General features: G+C 48.8%; 1 protein-coding gene across 1 annotated transcript in view; it reads right to left on the bottom strand.

Annotated features, from left to right (window-relative positions):
• The window catches only part of CFAP77 (cilia and flagella associated protein 77), a 140,834-nt gene that overhangs the window by 60,587 nt on the left and 60,760 nt on the right, over nt 1-19,487 (bottom strand). Inside the window, exons 2-3 of the mRNA XM_048513611.1 lie at nt 8,083-8,182; nt 4,806-5,034 (exon numbers count right to left, since the gene is read on the bottom strand). Of these exons, the coding sequence (XP_048369568.1) occupies nt 4,806-5,034; nt 8,083-8,182 (329 nt within the window). The remainder of the gene's footprint in view (nt 1-4,805; nt 5,035-8,082; nt 8,183-19,487) is intronic.

The following is a 19,487-nucleotide window of genomic DNA, read 5'->3' as shown; positions in this document are numbered from 1 at the left end:
GTTCCCATGGTGGTGGGATTCAAACTGTGGCGTAGCGCCAATGGGGTTGGGCCCGGGGGGGCATGGGGGGGGGGCATGGCCGGAGCATTCAGTGGCGAGGAGCATTCCCTGGAAGCGGGGCTGTGGCAAGGCAGCAGCCACTGCGCCGATCCTTGGGCAGGAAAGCGAAGATGCACTGGAGGCATGAAGCTGCCACCATGCGCCCGGATTGCACCTCCTGCTAGACTGCTTCAAGTTCTGCGCGCTACTGCTGAGAGGAGGGGCGTAACTAAGGCAAAAATCATGTGGCAAAATCACCAATTAGTAACCCCCTCTCGGCACACACAAATAATTAGTAACCTACTCTCGGGAACCTGTGAGAACCTGCTGGATCCCACCTCTGGCTGGCCCTTTGCGACATCCCCTCTAACCTGGCCAACTTCTCCCTGTGCTGGTGGTGATCAGTCTTCAATTCGCCCGTCAGGAGGAACGGGTTAAATTTCATCTTTTCCCCCTTTTAAACTTAAACTGGCTCTAATGAGCCAGTAATTTGATTTGGTATATAACATGCTTTTAAAGTGAGGAGATAAATACAGCCGGCTGGCATAAAAAGGTGGCTGTTAAAAGAAAATTCGGGATAGGCTGTAATAATTTTAAATTAATAGCGTCTCTCCTCTGCGGCAGATCCTGCGGTTGGTCTCGCTCGGAATTTGCTTCTTCTTTTTTTTTTTACATGAGAAAACTTTCAGACCGCAGCTGCCTCTCTCCCGGGCAGCCATTTAACCTCCGTTTATGAAGAAATAAAGCAAAATTGATGCTGATTCCGGCCTGCTTTGGGGGATAGTTTTTGTAACATAAAAGCTCTTTTGCCTGCAATTTGCCGAGCGGCGTTGTCATGCTCCTGACGGCTGGTTCTGATCAAGATAAAGCTTTATAGCCGGGGCGTTTGCGCTAACAGCAACCTAATGCTGCATTTTCATTTGGCTGCAATTAACATTAATGCCTGCGACGAAAATTGTCATTAAATACCATTTTAAAATCCATTCAATTTGCATATGCAAAGCCCATTTGCTATCGTGTAAAATACTTGCCGCCATTCATCACGTCTTCTCATCCTCCTCCCCCCCCCCATGATATAAAAACAAATCCTTTTATTAGCAATTAGCTTTTTAAAAACGTAATCTATATGTAATCTCTGACTGGGCCTGATACAGAGCAGAGCAAACAAAGCATTTCGCAAGCTGCAGAGACTGAAAATCCTGCAGCGGTGGGCCATAGATAGAATGCTGTAAGAGTCTGGTACTCCAGTCAATGACAAGACTCAGGAAAGGTTCAAGAGCTTTAATCAGAGCTGTGTCAACCCAAGGACCAGGTGGCTGAATCTGAGATTCAAACTCCCTGCCCCAGTATACCTTAAGGCTGTAAGAACATAAGAACATAAGAACTAGCCTGCTGGATCAGACCAGAGTCCATCTAGTCCAGCATTCTGCTACTCGCAGTGGCCCACCAGGTGCCTTTGGGAGCTCACATTCAGGAGGTGAAAGCAAGGGCCTTCTGCTGCTGCTGCTCCTGAGCACCTGGTCTGCTAAGGCATTTGCAATCTGAGATCAAGGAGGATCAAGATTGGTAGCCATAGATCGACTTCTCCTCCATAAATCTGTCCAAGCCCCTTTTAAAGCTATCCAGGTTAGTGGCCATCACCACCTCCTGGGGCAGCATATTCCAAACACCAATCACACGTGGCGTGAAGAAGTGTTTCCTTTTATTAGTCCTAATTCTTCCCCCCAGCATTTTCAATGAATGCCCCCTGGTTCTAGTATTGTGAGAAAGAGGGAAAAATTTCTCTCTGTCAACATTTTCTACCCCATGCATAATTTTATAGACTTCAATCATATCCCCCCTCAGACGTCTCCTCTCCAAACTAAAGAGTCCCAAACGCTGCAGCCTCTCCTCATAAGGAAGGTGCTCCAATCCTTTAATCATCCTCGTTGCCCTTCTCTACACCAGTGATGGCGAACCTTTTCGAGACCGAGTGCCCAAATTGCAACCCAAAACCCACTTTTTGTGCCAACACGGCAATTTAACTGGAATACTGAGGTTTCAGTTTAGAAAAAACCGGTTCGCTCCAAGGCGTGCATTACTCGGGAGTAAGCTTGGTGGTAGTCAGTGGCTTTGCTTTGAAGCAACCAGGCAACTCTTCCAATGGGTGAATCCCGACCCTAGGAGGGTTTACTCAGAAGCAAGCCCCATTGCCAGCAACCAAGCTCACTCCCAGGTAAAGGATCGCGCTTTCGTTCTTTGCATGAAAATCAGTGGGGTTTAACGGTGCTTCACAGGGTTACCTACACTGCTTCCCCAAAACTAGGTCTTAGGTTTAATGCTAATAATCCAGCCCAGTGGCCCAGGCCAGCCTAGATGTGTGGGGGTGGGGGGGTGACTCTGTTTGTGCGTGCCCACAGAGAGGGCTCTGATTGCCACCTGTGGCACCCGTGCCATAGGTTCGCCACCACTGCCTTAAGGTTACAGTTTGGTTCAACCCATAAAGACCCCACCTTTGCATTTCCCCAATCTCAGCATGAGAAAGACAGAGAAAGACAGTACTACAGATTCATTGGGTTGGGAAAGGTGGGGTACTCCCTGTGAAAGAAAGATAAGAGGTACTCGGTAAGCTCTATTGAACGAGTTACATGCGAACAAAGGAAAGAGGCTCCATGACCTTGGGGCGGTGGAGATGGCAGGCCCAACTGTTGCTGGTCTGGAGATGTGTGCTCTGGCAGGCCAATAATGGTGCGGCCTGACACATGATCACCTTTTGGAATCAGGGTGACCCTGCCCGGTAGAACATCGAGCGACAGAAGGCCATTTTGGTTGCCAGCTCCAGCAGTAGTGGGATTCTAATAATTTAACAACTGGTTTGCCCCCTCGCTGTGTGCCCCCCACTATGCCCCCCCATCGCCCACTTACCTGCTGTGGAGAAATTTCTTGTGGGGGTGGAGGGAGCTCTGAAAGCTTCCTTGCTCCCCTGGGAGAGGGGGCAATGGGGCTCTTAGCCCCTCGGCAAGGCGCCCGGCTGCTCCGGGGCTCTGAAAGCCACTTTTAACAACCAGTTCGCCAAACTCAACAAAAAAATTGGTACCGGCTCTACCGAATCGGTGCGAACCGGCTGAATCCCACCACTGAACTCCAGGTTAGGACATTTCTAAAGATTTGGAAGGCTGGGGTTAAGGAGGAAAGGGATCTCAGCAGGGTATAATGCAGTGGTTCTCAACCTTCCTAATGCCGTGACCCTTTAATACAGTTCCTCATGTTGTGATGACCCCCAACCATAAAATTGGGATATATAAAATATAAAAATACCGTTTTCCAATGGTCTTAGGCGATCCCTGTGAAAGGGTTGTTCGACCCCCAAAGGGGTTGCGACCCCCAGGTCGAGAACCACTGGTATAATGCCATATAGTCCCTCCTAAGATACTGGCATTTTACATATTGTCGAAGGCCTTCACGGCTGGAATCAGCTGGCTGTTTTCTGGGCTGTGGGGCCGTAGTCTGGTAGTTTTTGCCTGCCATTTTCAGAAGCATGCCAAGGGGAGATGTATTTCACTCTGTGGCACAGATCCCAGGTATGGGGAGAAACATATCTCACCATAAGATATGTCTAGCATCTCTGAAAATGACAGGGGTGTGGCGGGGGTGTTCTGGGGCGTTCTGGGGCATGGTGGGAGCGGGCAGTGCTGTGGCAGGGGTGCAGGGCATGCACATGCTCCAGGCGCAGTTCCCCCTCCGTCCCTATGTGTGGTGCTTGCCCTGACAGGTTGTGCTGCAAAAGGCACTTCTTTCAGAGCAACTATCCGGAGAACAGAGATGTTTGCCATTCCTGGACTAGAAGAAGAAATGCTTTTCTCTACCTTTAAGGAGACTCAAAGGGGCTTACAAACTCCTTTTGCTTCCCATCCCCTCAACCGACACCTTGCGAGGTAGGTGGGGCTGAGAGAGCTCTGAGAGAACTGTGACTAGCCCAAGGTCACCCAGCAGGCTTCATGTTTAGGAGTGAGGAAACAAGCCTGGTTCGCCAGATTAGAATCTGCTGCTAAAGCGGAGGAGTGGCAAATCAAACCTGGTTCTTCAAATTACAGTCCGCTGCTCTTAACCACTACACCATGCCACTACTCTCTAACCGAACTTTTGGACTGATCATGAGTTATTCAGATGCTTGGAGATCCAACTGCTAAGAAGGGCGCCATGGTGTTTTGGGTTCTGTTCCCAGAAGAAGAAATTAAAATTAAACGAAATCTGATTAACCTGTATTTAAAAACCTGATTAATCTTTAGTTAAATGGAAGACACTCTTCTCCTTTTGGAAGTGGAGAGTGGGACTGACCCATGCATTGGTGTCGAACTCGCGGCCCTCCAGATGTTATGGACTACAGTTCCCATCATCCCCTGCCAGCATCATGCTGGCAGGGGATGGTGGGAACTGTAGTCCATAACATCTGGAGGGCTGCAAATTTGACACAGGCAGAATCCTGAAATGGTAGAAAGGGCTGTACCACTGCACATTGCAGGGATACCCTTTTAAAAACTTTATGCATACATCTGAAAAAGCAATAACTAGAAATTCAGAGGTCCCATTTAGCCATTAACACATCCCGTGGTGCTAAATTCTACAAGTTAATTACTTAGTGAGTGAATAAGTACTTGCCTATCCCGAATCTACAGCCCATCAATTTCCCTGGTACCTTCCGGATTTTAGCATTTGGGGAGAAAGGGAAGGTCACATCTCTCCACCCCCGTGCAAAAGTTGACAAAGCTCCAACATTTCCTTCTCACCGTGCTGGTTTTCCGTAGGTCATGTCCGCGGGGACTTTGGGGGGCGTCCTCTTAAACCGTCGCTCGTCATTATCGCTCAAGCGGATGTCCTTGAGCTTGCGATACAGATTCTGCTCGTGCGCAGTGACATATCCGTCTTTGATGGCTTTGCAGTTCATGGTCTTGTAATCGTAGCCTCGTTCTTTCGCTGAAGGTGCCCTGGGCTTTATGGAATGCCAGTGGCCAATGGCTAAGGAGAAAAACGGGTTAAGAGATGTCCGTACAGCCGAGAACATTTCTAACGAGCCATTCCAATACAGAGGCTGAGGTAGTAAAACAGTTCCTGGACTGTCTAAGGCTTTCAGGAACAGAATCAACAGGCCGTGGTCTGGTAGTTTTGGCTCCTAATGTTTCATTCGTGTCCATGGCTGGCATCTTCAGAGGCACGCCAAAGCAAGATTCGTTTCTCAATGAGACACGTCTTAATGTGACATGCCTCTGAAGTTGCCATCCAAAGACGTGGGCCAAATGTTAGGAGCAAAAACTACCAGACCATGGCCAACAGCTTTGAAAACCCACAACAGCCATTTCCTGTGCTGCTATTATTATTATTATTATTATTATTATTATTATTATTATTATTATTATTATTATTATTATTATTATTATTATTATTATTATTATTATTATTATTATTATTATTATTATCATCATCATCATCATCATCATCATCATCATCATCATCATCATCATCATCAATAATAAAAATAAAAATGAAAATGAAAATAAAAATAAAAATAAAAATAAAAATAAAGATAATAATAATAATAATAATAATAATAATAATAAATAAAAAATTTAGTATACCGCCCTATCACCGAAGGGCTCAGTACAGCTTTGGCCCACTTCAAATGGAGTTTGTAAAGTATGGCTCAAAAGAATCCCTGCATGCAGAAAGCTAGCATGTCAAGAAGTCTAGGCTAGAGCTCTTCACCCAGACACCTTGCTTTCTATGTGCGGGGAATATTTGTGTTAGTTTGAGAAAGTATTCAGCTGCAACATGAAGGTTGTATAGTCCAAGAGAATTGCTATTTTCGTGAACTGAGCTTCAAGAGGTGACTTTGTATTTGGCTGTTATGCGAAAGCAGGGGACCTAGGAAGCATCATTTTCCCCCACAAACTTTTGTGTAGCATTGATACAAGTTGGATTATATATATGTACTAGCAGTAAAGCCCACTTTATGAGCAAATAAAATGGGCTCTAGGCAGGGGTGTGTGTGAAGGCGGGGCCACTGGTTTTCCTGACCGCCCACCTTATCCTGCCCCACCCCGGCAGGTTCTCCCACCCACCCCATCTTGCCCCAACTTGTTCTCGAATCTCTCCTGGTTCTGCTCCTTTCCTCTTCTCTCACCTCCCTCCCAATCCTTTCTGGCTGTTCTTTTGTTATGTCTTCCCTCCTCCAAACATAATCCCTTTCTAACAAAGGTGGAGTGAGGAAGAACTGTGTCTGGGGCACGTGCACACCCTGCGCCCCTGCTGCGACGCCGCCTGTCCCCACCTCAGAAAGCCCCCAGAATGCCCCCGCCATGACCCCCTGGCGCGCGCCCGGGGCATCATGTCTCCCTACCCCGTTGGTGCTACGCCACTGCCTTCAAAAGTCCCTCCACCTCACATGGGCCTTGTATGAAACCCAGCTGGGGTGGGGGGCCACTTTCTCCTTTCTTTTCCCCACCTGTGGCCTGGTGGGTGCTGCTGGCAGAGGGTGAGCTGGGATTGGAGGGTTTTGCAGCCTCGAAGTTCCCCTCGAAGTTGCAGTCTCGAAGTTTCCCCTGTGCTCTTCAGCCATGCCTCGTGTTGACATTCCATCCCTTAGACTAGGGGTGGCCGACCGATGGCGCTCCAGATGTTCATGGACTACAATTCCCATCAGCCCCTGCCAGCATGGCCAATTGGGCCGATGGGAATTGTAGTCAACGAACATCTGGAACGCCATAGGTTGGCCACACCTGCCTTAGACAAGTATGTCTAAGAATAGCAGGTCCAATTCTGAGATCTCAGGATGGATAACGAACTGTAGTGCTTAGAAATGCAGTCTGTGCTTCAGCTAGGGTTGCCAACTTCCAGGTAGGGGACTGGAGATCTCCCAGAATTACAAGTGATCTCCAGATTACACAAATCCATTCCCCTGGAGAAAATAGCTGCTATGGAGAGTGGACTCCATGGTGTGGTACCCCACTGTGGTTCTATCCCTTCCCCACACCCTGCTCTCCCCAGTCTCCATTCCTAAATCTCCAGGGATTTCCCAAGCTGGAGTTGGCAACCCAAGCTTTGGAATAGCTATTCTGAATTGTGCAAATCTGATTGTGCAACATGCCCAGGTAAGCCAATTAAGCCCACACCACAACAATGTACCTCAGTGGATTCTGAAACCACCGGCGTGCAAAGACTGCACATCTGCTTTGACCCCCAAAGGTGTCAGGACTGCAACTCCCAGCATGCACCGCCTCCCGCCTTTTTCCAAAAAGAGCGGGAAAACAGACTGAGAAGCTACATCCCACTGGAGCTTCAGAACCAATGAGAGACCAGGAGCTGGGGGGAGGGGAAAAGCCGATTGGTTGCTGTCTGTTTCTGTAAATAGTTCAAATACTGGAACTGAGGACAAGAATCCTCAGTTCCAGGACCCTGTACCTAGGGTGACATAAGTCAATAAAGTTCTTTTTAAAGCTGCTTTGTTGGAGCGTGTTCAGCCTTACAAAAGGTGGTTTCACCAGTGGCGGAGCTACAAGGGGGAAGGGGGTGCACCATGCACCGGGCGCAGAGCCTGGGGGTGCAGAAAATCATCCCCAGGCCCATCCCCCTTTCCTCCGCCCTCCCGCAGCACCCCCACCCCCTTCCCACACTTACCTTAATTCCTGTCCTTTTTCTTGAACTTTTTCAGGCTGCAAAAGGCCTGTTTGCAGTAAAAACGGCCTGAGGAACTACAGTTCCCAAGAGACCTTGGGGCTCACAAGGTCTCCTGGGAAGTATAGTTCCCATCAGGCTGTTTATACTGTGAACAGGCCTTTTGCAGCCTGAAAAAGTTCTAGAAAAAGGAAAGGAACTAAGGTAAGAGTGGGGAGGGGGAAAGGGAGGAAGGGGGGTGCCACAGGGGGGGCGTCGCAGGGCCCCCCAGAAAATATAGAATGCGCACCGGGCGCAGTTTGGCCCAGCTACGCCTCTGGGTTTCACCATGAAGGAGAACACAAATACCAGCAGGGGAAATAAATGGGGAGCTGTTGCACATTTCCAGCATCCTACCTTCAGGTACCCCTCCATCTGTCCCACGCAGGTATAACCCATAATTGAAATCGTAGCCTGGGAGAGTATAGCAGCTTCGTCGAGGCTTCCCCAGTTCTGGCTGAAAAGGAGCAAACACGTGGCAGAGAGGAGAAAATGTTAACACAGACACTTCCAAGATCTTTAGTCACACGTAGGCACTTATTTAAAATGGTGACCCAATTTATTGTGACTAGAACAAATGGTGTCAAGCTAATTTACATGCATGCCTGTGTAAAATGTGCCAGGGTATGGCTCCGGCAATTACCTTCAATGCTGAACTCTGCAACATGTCATCACTTAACGTCTATAAAAGTGCTTAAAAGACACGTGGGCGCTGAACTCAAAGAAGTCCCTGCCAGCACTATATATGACAACAGGAGCAAGAATAATATATGCGCAAAAATGGAAAACTCCAGCTATTCCTACAACTGGAGAACAGTAAGTGAAGGGATTGGAATGAGCTAAGCTGCCTTCACTGCTCAAGGAAGGGGATTTGAACACATTTTGGGGTCATTGAAAATCTAGGATAGAATATATAGATAAAAAAAAAGAAACAACATGAATTTATGACTTGTGGTTTTGAAATCTACTATATTTAAAATTAAGACTTAATAGAAGAAGAAGAAGAAGAAGAAGAAGAAGAAGAAGAAGAAGAAGAAGAAGAAGAAGAAGAAGAAGAAGAAGAAGAAGAAGAAGAAGAGGAGGAGGAGGAGGAGGAGGAGCTTGGATTTATATCCCCCCTTTCTCTCCTGCAGGAGACTCAAAGGGGCTTACAATCTCCTTGCCCTTCCCCCCTCACAACAAACACCCTGGGAGGTAGGTGGGGCTGAGAGAGCTCCAAAGAACTGTGACTAGCCCAAGGTCACCCAGCTGGCGTGTGTGGGAGTGCCCAGGCTAATCTGAATTCCCCAGATAAGCCTCCACAGCTCAAGTGGCAGAGCTGGGAATCAAACCCGGTTCCTCCAGATTAGATACACAAGCTCTTAACCTCCTACGCCACTGCTGCTCCTAATAGAGAAACGTATGACGCTTAGCAATTTATCAGCAATGTTTTCAGGAAGATTACCTTGATTTTTGTCATAACCCCCAGATTTGTCCAACAAATGAATCAGTACTCTGAAAACAGAATTCTTAATAATTGATTGCAAGCATAGGAAAGCTGTTCACTTATATTTTCAGCACTAAGTACATTAGAACATGAATAGATAGGTCAGACCCACAACACGTGGGTCTGACCTTGACATGAATGGGAAATAAGGGTGCCAACCACCAGGAGATCTTTCACTATTAGAACTGATCTACAAACTACAGAGATCAGTCCTTCCAGATAAATGGCTGCTTTGGAAGGTAGACTCTATGGCAGGGGTGTTCAACTCTGGCGCTTCTGATGCTCATGGACCAATTCAGGGGAGTGAGGGGTGGCATGCAAGGGAGGGGAGGGGGCCTGGCATATGGCATGGCGGAGGAAGGGGGAGGGGGTGCCATGCAAGGGAAGGGGAGGGAGGGGTGGCATGCAAGGGAGGGGAGGGGAGGGAGTGAGGAATGGCATGCAAAGGAAGGGGAGGGAGGGAAGGGGGCCCGGCATCTGGACATGGCCTGCCCACCCTAGCGGAGGAAGGGGGAGGGGGTGCCATGCAAGGGAAGGGGAGGGAGGGAGGGAGGGAGGGAGGGGGTGGGGTGGCATGCAAGGGAGGGGAGGGGAGGGAGTGAGGAATGGCATGCAAAGGAAGGGCAGGAAAGCACATTCACACACACTCTCTCACACACATTCTTCAGAAAGCGAGAACTTGAGAAGAAGACACTCAGTCCCAACCCCGGCTCTCCAGCTGCAGAAGCCAGATAAGGGCAGACTGATACAAGCAGGAATGAAATGCACTCTGCAGAAAGAAATATGGCAGGACCCTGGCTGAGACATTAGAGGGTCATGACAATTTTGTTAATAGAGACCAAAAGGAATTTTTTTTGGAATTAATACTCAATGCAGACAGAATTAGAAGTCCACATAAATGTATCCATTTATATTTGCAATCCTTGTAACTTGTTTGTTGTTCGATTGCTTTTAGGTGTTAATAATAAATTTTAAACTGAGAAGAACTCCCTGCCAGCCAAAGGATGGGGGGGGGGGAAGGTTTGCATTAGCTGGGGGAGGCAAATAGAAATCCACAATGATGAAAAGTAACAGTCTTTCTGTACTGCCTTTCTCTACCTTTAAGGAGCCTCAAAGCGTCTCAAAGAGTCTTTCTCTACTGTAGTGGTGGCGAACCTTTGGCACTCCAGATGTTATGGACTACAATTCCCATCAGCCCCTGCCAGCATGCACGGGCTGATGGGAATTGTAGTCCATAACATCTGGAGTGCCAAAGGTTCGCCACCACGGCTCTACTGTACTTTTAAGGAGTCTCAAAATGGCTTGCAAACTCCTTCCCTTCCTCTCCCCACAACAGAGACCTTGTGGAGAAGGGGGGGCTGAGAGAGTCCTGAGAGAACTGTGCTTAGCCCAATGTTACCCAGCAGGCTTCATGTGGAGGAGAGAGGAATCAAACCCAGTTCTCCAGGTTCCACTGCTCTTAACCATTATACCATGCTGGCTCTCCTCTTTCTGTCTTTAAGTTAGAAGTAGCTGCAGTAGCCTCTGAACTGGACCGTGACTGGACCATTTCTCGTTTCAATCCCTCCCCAAACTGCTGTTTATCCTATGAGGGAAAATGTGTGTTTGTGAGAAGGAGAGGCTGCAAAGTTTAGGACTCTTTAGTTTGGAGAGGAGAGGCCTGAGGGGGGATATGGTCAGGCTGACCAGACGTCCCGCTTTTGGCGGGACAGTCCCGCCTTCTAACAATTTGTCCCACGTCCCGCGGATTATTTCAATTGTTCTGCTTTTTGGGAGGCTGCCGCACTGCCCTCTGGGGCAGCCTCCCGCACGCGGCCTCAGGAGCACGGCCTTCTGGGGCTTGCCGTTTCCCGCCCTGTCACAGGGCAGGAAACGGCAGTGCGCTCCTGCGGCCGCGCGCGCACAGCTGCCTACCCCCGTCCCGGTTCACAAAGGTGACCATCTGGTCACCTTAGATATGGTTGAAGCCTATAAAATAATGCATGGGGTAGAAAATGTCGACAGAGAGAAATTTTTCTCTCTTTCTCGCAATACTAGAACTAGAAAATGCTGGGGGGGGGGAGAGAATTAGGACTAATAAAAGGAAACACTTCTTCACGCAACACGTGATTGGTGTTTGGAATCTGCTGCCACAGAAGGTGGTGATGGCCGCTAACCTGAATAGCTTTCAAAGGGGCTTGGACAGATTTATGGAGGGGAAGTCGATCTATGGCTACCAATCTTGATCCTCCTTGATGTGAGATTGCAAAGGCCTTAGCAGGGATGGCAGGGACGGCGCCATCCAATCCAACCCCTAGAGCTTTCCCGCCATGCAGTAAGCCTCAGAAACGAAAAACCTCTGGCCAGAATCCCATAAAGAACGTGGCATATTTCCGAGGCCAGTGCATGGGGGCTGGGTAGGCAGTGGAAGCGGGCTGAGGTCCGTTCCACTCCCGGGCCCACCTCAGAACTCCCCTGGCAAGCTGTGCCGGCAGGCCAGGGTATGGAAGGCAGCTTCCAGGGTTGGGTGCCGCGCAGCCATGCGGCACCCACCCACCAACGCCTTTAACTCCACTGGCACATTTATCCACCATGCTGGTGGGGTGGGCCAGAGGTGTACCGGGGCCAAATGGCGCCCAGAGACAGACCCCCCCCGGGTGCCACCCCCGCATACGGAGCCCTGCTTACTCGCGAGTTGGGCTCCAGCCCCTCTTCACTGCCTAGAAGCCGGGCATGAGGGAAACTTGCGCCCACAGGGAAGAGAGGCTGCCCATTTGGTCACACGGGGGCCATCCGGTGCCCCCATGTGACCAAAAGGCGTGCGCCCGGGGACATGTCCCTAGGGCTGTATGCCCAGAGGTGGGATCCAGCAGGTTCTCACAGGTTCCCGAGAGTAGGCTACTAACTATTTGTGTGTGCCGAGAGGGGGTTACTAATTGGAGATTTTGCCACGCGATTTTTGCCTTAGTTACGCCCCTCCTCTCAGCAGTAGCGCACAGAACTTGAAGCAGTCTAGCAGGAGGTGCACCGGCGTGCGTGGCAGCCTGCGCCTGCGTGCATTCGTTTCCCGCCCAAGGACCGGCGCAGCGGCTGCGTCCTTGCCACAGCCCCGCCCAGGAACCCCCCCCCCCCCGGAATGCCCGGCCAGCCCCATTGGTGCTATGCCACAGTTTGAATCCCACCACCATGGGAACCTGTTACTAACATTTTTGGATCCCACCACTGCGTACGCCACTCGGGTGGGCACTCATGCCAGCGCAGGACTGGATTGGATTGTAAGTGTGCTTGGAGGGCAAAACCCCCTTCAAGTGAGAATACATGGTTTGTGGTGGCCCAAATTTTATATTGGGGTTCAGGGCTTTCAAACGGTCCTCAATATTTATGGTTGGATTCCCAAACAAGGAAGTAAGACATGAGAATAATCAGCTGGGAACTGGGAAACCAACTTTGGACTCTCTTTGTGCCGCGAGGTGGAGAATATTTTCCTTTTAACTCCGTCGGATAAGAAATCCCCCCTCCCCTGGAAAAAAACCACCCTGCTTTGGTCCAAGATGTGTCGAGATCTTAAAAACGTTTACAAGCCCAGCAAATTCTCTTGTGCCCCTTTTAATGGGCCTTTTTTTTTTCACTCGCAGAGGCTGAAAGGGTCAAGGAAAAGCACGGAGGCCGGCCGGCTTGGAGGAGGCCTGAAAAAGGCTGCTCCTTGCAAAGAAAGAGCGGCGCACAATGGCCGCGAGTTTTATTTAGTTTTAAAATTAACTCCCTTTCTTCCCCTGTGTATACTCTGGCTTTGCCGCGTCTGTGGGATTCATTGACCTTTCGTACCCTGACCAGAATCTCCATGGTGAAGGCGGTCAGAGATTAGCCAGGCCTGAACACTTATTGTGTAACTGAGGCAGGGTGGGGGCATCAAGGGACAGTGTCCATGTATTGGGGGGGGGAAGGAGGTGACAGCAACAGTGGGTGATTCTCAGCTTTTATTTTATTTCAGTCGACTTAAGACGCTGTCTTTCCATCTCGTAGAGACATTCAAGGTTGCAATCAAACCCCAAGTCATTAAAAGAAATCGATTGTTAAAAGAGCATAAAGCAATATCTCCCGGGGCTGACAGGAAAAGTCCCTGTGGGTTTGGCCCCACACGGGGCAAAATTCTTGTTGCCCCGTTTTGCCCAGGAAAGCCCCACAGTAATTCTCTGCGCTGGCCGGATCTTCCTCCTTTGGGCCCATTGCCAGGGCAGGAGTAGGACATTCTCAATCTGTCCTGGGTGATAGCCACTCACTTGCCACTCACTTGCCAACTCCAAGATGGAAAATTCCTGGGGACTGAGAGGGGTTGGGGTTGGGGAAGGAGCTCACCAGGATATAATACCATAGAGCAGAGGTCTGCAACTTGCAGCTCTCCAGATGGGAATTGTAGTCCATGAACATCTGGAGAGCCGCAGGCTGCAGACCCCTGCCATAGAGTGAACTTCAGATGGGATAACAGCAGCATAGCATTTCGAGCCAATATCATTGAAAGACTGTCTGGAATACAAGGCTGATTCTGGTCGAATCCCCACTACCGTCTTAGCCAGGTTTCAGAACACGAACTAACCAGGTTTGAGGTCGTTTGTGTTCTGAAACCTGGCTAAGACGGTAGTGGGGATTCGACCGGGGAGGTCGTCCCTCAAACCTGGTTAGTTTGTGTTCTGAAACCTGGCTAAGACGGTAATGGGGATTCGACCTCTGTGTCTTTAGCCTGTTCCGGAGAGCTTATTAACAAAGACACCATTCACATTTCTGGTGGGAAGGAGTTCTGCAGATGAGAGAAGGTACTGAAAAAGCCCGCCTATTAGGCCCTGCAACCTATGCCACAAGTTGCTACAAGGATGGTCTCCTCTATCAATTTTGAACTTTGGCAAGTTGATGCATATGACGTGGAAGCAGTGTTTCGTGTACCCAGACTGCAAGCCAGTAGGGGTTAAAAGTCAAATCTTTAATTAGGTACTGTCTTGAATTAGGTCCCCAAACTGTCAGAGAGGCGATACGGCTGGGAAAATTCTGGCATTATATGATCATGATGATGGTGAATTTCAGTCAAAGCCCCAAGCTGCTGCCTTTTGTACTACTAGAAATTTCTGGGCTGTCTTCAAGGGCAGCTCCATGCAGAATTTTACAATAGCCCAACCTGGATGTTATTAAGAATTTGGCTTTTTCTGCAATCCCTTTTTCCTTGTCTCCAAGTTCTTGATTCTTTGGGGTTTTTCCAAAAGTTCCACATGTGTTTTTCTCCCTCTAGTGGTCCATTCGATGTAGCAGAAGATTAAATCCAGCTTATTTCCCTGCAGATTTAAGCAGAAGCGTTGTCCTCTTGATAAAAGCATGTGTGGTATCGAATGGACCACTAGAGGGAGCAAAACACATGCAGAACTTTTAAAAAAACAACACTGACAAAACAGGGACTTGGAGAGGAGTAAAAAGAACGCTTGTTTGTCTGGTTTGACCAAGCAAATTTTAAACTCTTTGGGTAGAGGTGGCGTGACAGCTCTTTGGAGCATCTGTAGCTGTTAACACAAACTGGCCCTAAATTACAATACAAATGACCCTGGTGTGAATCGTGTCACCCAAGGAAAGCCAGGTCTACTGTAGAATTCTGTCAAGAGATAAGACATATTTTAGCACCCATCAGCTGCAATTGTGAGGCAAAGGGCCTGTGACCCCCGCATGGCCAGGAGAGAATCAGCGCTACCCGAATGGCACTGGATGGCACTGGTTACCGATCAGTCAGGCCATAGCCCTCCTTGTGAGAAAATGCAACAACGGAGACTTCAGAGTCTGAGCTATAGCTCAAGAAACCCGTATAATCTCCTCTGTGTGACACACTCTGCATTAAGAAAATCAATCTTTACATTATATTCTACAGACCAGCAAGGATCTGCAGCTGATTCTTAAAGTTGACGCGTGCTTCTTGAGTCGATGGACAAGCTTATGGAGGGAGGCGCCCTAATTTCATACAAAATGGCGCCCTGTTTTACTTCCTGCCTCCTGCCAATGTTGCCCAATCGTAGGTTGTTCTCCTGCCTCGGCTCGAATGCAGATTGTGTTTTCCCTGACAGCTGTCCCCACCAGCACACAGCTTCATTAAACCTCATTAATATGTCATTTTGCGATCTTATTTCCCACCTCTCCGCTCTAATTAAAACCATCCCTTGCTATCTTCCAGGCAGCCCTGATCATTTTCTCTGGGTCCTTTCTTGCAGGCTTCCTTCCCTTTACGACCCCAGCGTGGAAAACAGGGTCTCTTAAATGTGGCTTAGGCTGTCGCCCCCATCCTATTGGGAAACGTCAGACCCAAGCAGCCCTCTGGGAACAAGGCGAGAGAAGCAGAGAGGTCGCCGGGGAGCCCAACATTTGGAGCAAATTCTCATGCCTCGTTCTTGGTGGGGTGGAGATAGTACTACTACTACTACTACTACTACTACTACTACTACTACTACTACTACTACTACTACTACTACTACTACTACTACTACTACTACTACTACTACTACTACTACTACTGTTGTTTGTTGTTGTTGTTGTTATTATTATACCCCCGAAGGTATTATGCTCTACCCCCGAAGGTATATAGATAAGCAGTAAGGCAAATTATGAACCTGCAAAATGGCAAATGTTAGCAATGTGGTGCTTCCCTCTTCTTTACAAAAGAGACTGACCGGGGCAGACTGGCCACTGAAGCTCTAGGGAATTTCTTGGTGGGTCATTGGCTTTATTTATTTATTTATTTATTTATTTATTTATTTATTTATTTATTTATTTATTTATTTATTTATTTGTTTGTTTGTTTGTTTGTTTACTTGTTTGTTTGTTTGTTTGTTTGTTTGTTTGTTTGATTGATTGATTGATTGATTGATTGATTGATTGGGTTTTTTAGACGGCCCTCCCCCGAAGGGCTCAGGGTGGTGAACAACATCAAAAACGATAATATAACAATGATAATTAACATTAAAACCTATTCACAATTACAACAATAAAAATCAGAATGTTACAAATAGAAACTCTATATAGCAGCATATAACCCCCACCCCCCACCCCGCTACCGAGGCCACAGGAGGCCTAGGTGTAATGAGTTCAGGTCAACCTGGCTGGCCAAAATGCCAGGCGGAACAGGTCCGTTTTGCAGGCCCTACGGAAGCTTTGCAAGTCCTGCAGGGCCCTGGTTTCTCTAGGGCAGCGGTGGAGAACCTCTGGCACGGGTGCCAGAGGTGGCACTCAGAGCCCTTTCTGTGGGCACACAAGCACAGAGTTCATCATGTGGGGGGGGGCGGAAAATCACCCCCCCCACACACACACACACATCTAGGCTAGCCTGGGCACGATCCTTTACCTGGATCGGTTGCTGGAAAACCCTCCTAGGGTCGTGATTCACCCATTTGAAGCACTGCACAGTTGTTTCACCAAGCTTACTCCCGAGTAACGTGCTTCTTGGAGCCAACCGTTTTTTCTAAACTAAAACCTCAGTATTCAGGTTAAATTGCCGTGTTGGCACTTTGCGATAAATAAGTGGGTTTTGGGTTGCAATTTGGGCACTCGGTCTCGAAAAGGTTCGCCATGACTGCTCTAGAGAGCCTGCTCCACCAGCGGGTGGGGGGGGGGGGCACAGCTGTGAAAGGCCATCCGGATGTGTTTTAGGCCGGGGACCTCCAACAGGCTATCCTCCGAAGATTGGAGGGACCTATAGGGCAGTATGGGGAGATACGGTCCCTCAATGTATGGGGAGCAGCAGTGGCGTAGTGGCTAAGAGCAGGTGCACTCTGATCTGGAGGAACCGGGTTTGATTCCCAGCTCTGCCGCTTGAGTTGTGGAGGCTTCTCTGGGGAATTCAGATTAGCCTGTGCACTCCCACACATGCCAGCTGGGTGACCTTGAGCTAGTCACAGTTCTTTGGAGCTCTCTCAGCTCCACCCACCTCACCTGTGTTTGTTGTGAGGGGGGAAGGGCAAGGAGATTGTCAGCCCCTTTGAGTCTCCTGCAGGAGAGAAAGGGGGGATATAAATCCAAACTCTTCTTCTCTTCTTCTTCAAGTATAATGCAGGCCCCAAGCCCCACTGATCTTCAGACTGTAGAAACCAGTTCCTCTGGTTAGAGGGCCACTTTTGGCAGTCAGCAGGCATAGCCAAGCTCCAGCGAGTCTGCCGTAGCCTCCAGGCTCCTTGGCTCAGACCCTTCAACAGCAAGAGTAATTGGTGTCAGTTCACTACAGTCTGTTCAGAGCAAAGATGACAGGAGATCTGTGAAGTCATCCACCGTTCCCTGGATCGTCTTTGTTTTAGAATGGTCCCCTTGGATCCCGATGCCTGCCCAGTTCTGTCCCCAAGGCACTAGGATCCAAGCGGCGCATTCTAGAACAAAGACAGTCCAGAAAACGGGGGGCGAATCCACACATCTCCTGTCATACAGGTTATATTTTACGCAAGTCTGATATGGAATTCAAATTAGAGTGGAAAGGACGGGTAGATTATAAGAACGATAACGTTGCAGTTGGCTGTGTAATGCTATAAATAGCTATAAATATAAGGCTATAAATAAGATAATTGTATATAAGACTGAGGAAAGTTGATGAAGGTAACCGGAAGCAGAGTTTACTGTTTCGTTTTTGCTGACTTTTTCTTATCAGTAATGTTGGATGACGGTATCACCATGTCATATATGTTACATCATTTATATTGCATCTTGTATGAAAAAAATGTACGTTGATAAAGGGTTGGTTTTGAACACAGGTGTCAAACTCGCGGCCCTCCAGGTGTTATGGACTACAGTTCCCACCATCCCCTGCCAGCATCATATATTTTATGCAAGCCTGATATGGAATTCAAATTAGAGTGGAAAGGACGGGTAGGATTGTATTGTACGAGATTATAAGAACGATAACGTTGCAGTTGGCTGTGTAATGCTATAAATAGCTATAAATATAAGGCTATAAATAAGATAATTGTATATAAGACTGAGGAAAGTTGATGAAGGTAACCGGAAGCAGAGTTTACTGTTTCGTTTTTGCTGACTTTTTCTTATCAGTAATGTTGGATGACGGTATCACCATGTCATATATGTTACATCATTTATATTGCATCTTGTATGAAAAATGTACGTTGATGAAGGGTTGGTTTTGAACACAGGTGTCAAACTCGCGGCCCTCGAGATGTTATGGACTACAGTTCCCATCATCCCCTGCCAGCATGATGCCAGCACTCTCCCCTGCCGCCGCCGCCGCTGCCCCCCACCCCCTTGTGAGAGGGTGGAGGAAGAATGCACAGAGTCTGAGAGTGGGAAGGGAGGTATGATGGCAGGGGGCAGTTAATATGCAGAGCGGGGCCCAGGGCACTCTCCGCCTAGGGTCCCCCAAAATCTGACATGTGCCCTTAAGGAGGCACTCTCTGGCTCCCACAGATTGTGAATAATCTGCCCGAACTGCTCTTGAAACGTTGCACCCGCCTCCACCGCTAGACGGCCCATCGGAAGCGTAGCTGTTTCCCTTTCCAGACCGTTCCTGAGCTCTGCTGGTTTCCCCTGCCTTCTGTTTTGCTTCGAGCATGTGTTTCCCACCCCCCCACCCCTTCCATTTCATTACACCCCCTTGCACAGTAAAAACTCCTCATCAGCCTCCCATTACAATTATTATTCCAGATTTATGGGCACTTGCCGAGCAGAGAGATCGCAGAGGCAAGGCCGGGCCTCCTTCCCCCCCACTCCCCCTGCACAACAGCTTGAAATCAAGCCCCCGCATTTGCATTTACATGATCTCGCTGCGCGGCTTATGAGACGGAGAGATTTATTTGCTACTTAGCTTGATGTTTGATTACATTCGGCAAAGACGGCAAGCTACAAAGCACGGGGGTAGGCGGGACGTGCGCCGCTGAGCGCTCCGGTGGGAACTGTAACTCCATACATCAGGCTGTGGCAAGACGAGCCAGGAAGAGGGGCTGGGTCGGAAGGGGACTGTTGTTTGATCAAATGTGGGCGCTTGAAGAGGGACACGCTTGGGTGTGCCCATCGGGTGGTCATGCGCTGCACCGCCTTGAACGCCAGTCTGATGCGTTGGGAGAACCTGCGTTGTCCTGACCTGACTTCCTGCCCTGGGATCAGTGGTGGGATCCAAACATTTTAGTAACAGGTTCCCATGTTGGTGGGATTCAAACAGTGGCGTAGCGCCAATGGGGCTGGGTGGGGCATGACGGGGGCGTGGCCGGGCATTCCGGGGGCGGGGCATTAATAATTTCTCTGTTACTGTAAAAAGCTCTCACTGTAAAAAAAAAAGTTC

Source organism: Sphaerodactylus townsendi, linkage group LG12 (genome assembly GCF_021028975.2).
Source record: "Sphaerodactylus townsendi isolate TG3544 linkage group LG12, MPM_Stown_v2.3, whole genome shotgun sequence".
Lineage (NCBI taxonomy): Eukaryota > Metazoa > Chordata > Lepidosauria > Squamata > Sphaerodactylidae > Sphaerodactylus > Sphaerodactylus townsendi.
Note: the sequence above shows the minus strand (reverse complement) of the source record. Positions and strands in the feature narration are given on the sequence as shown.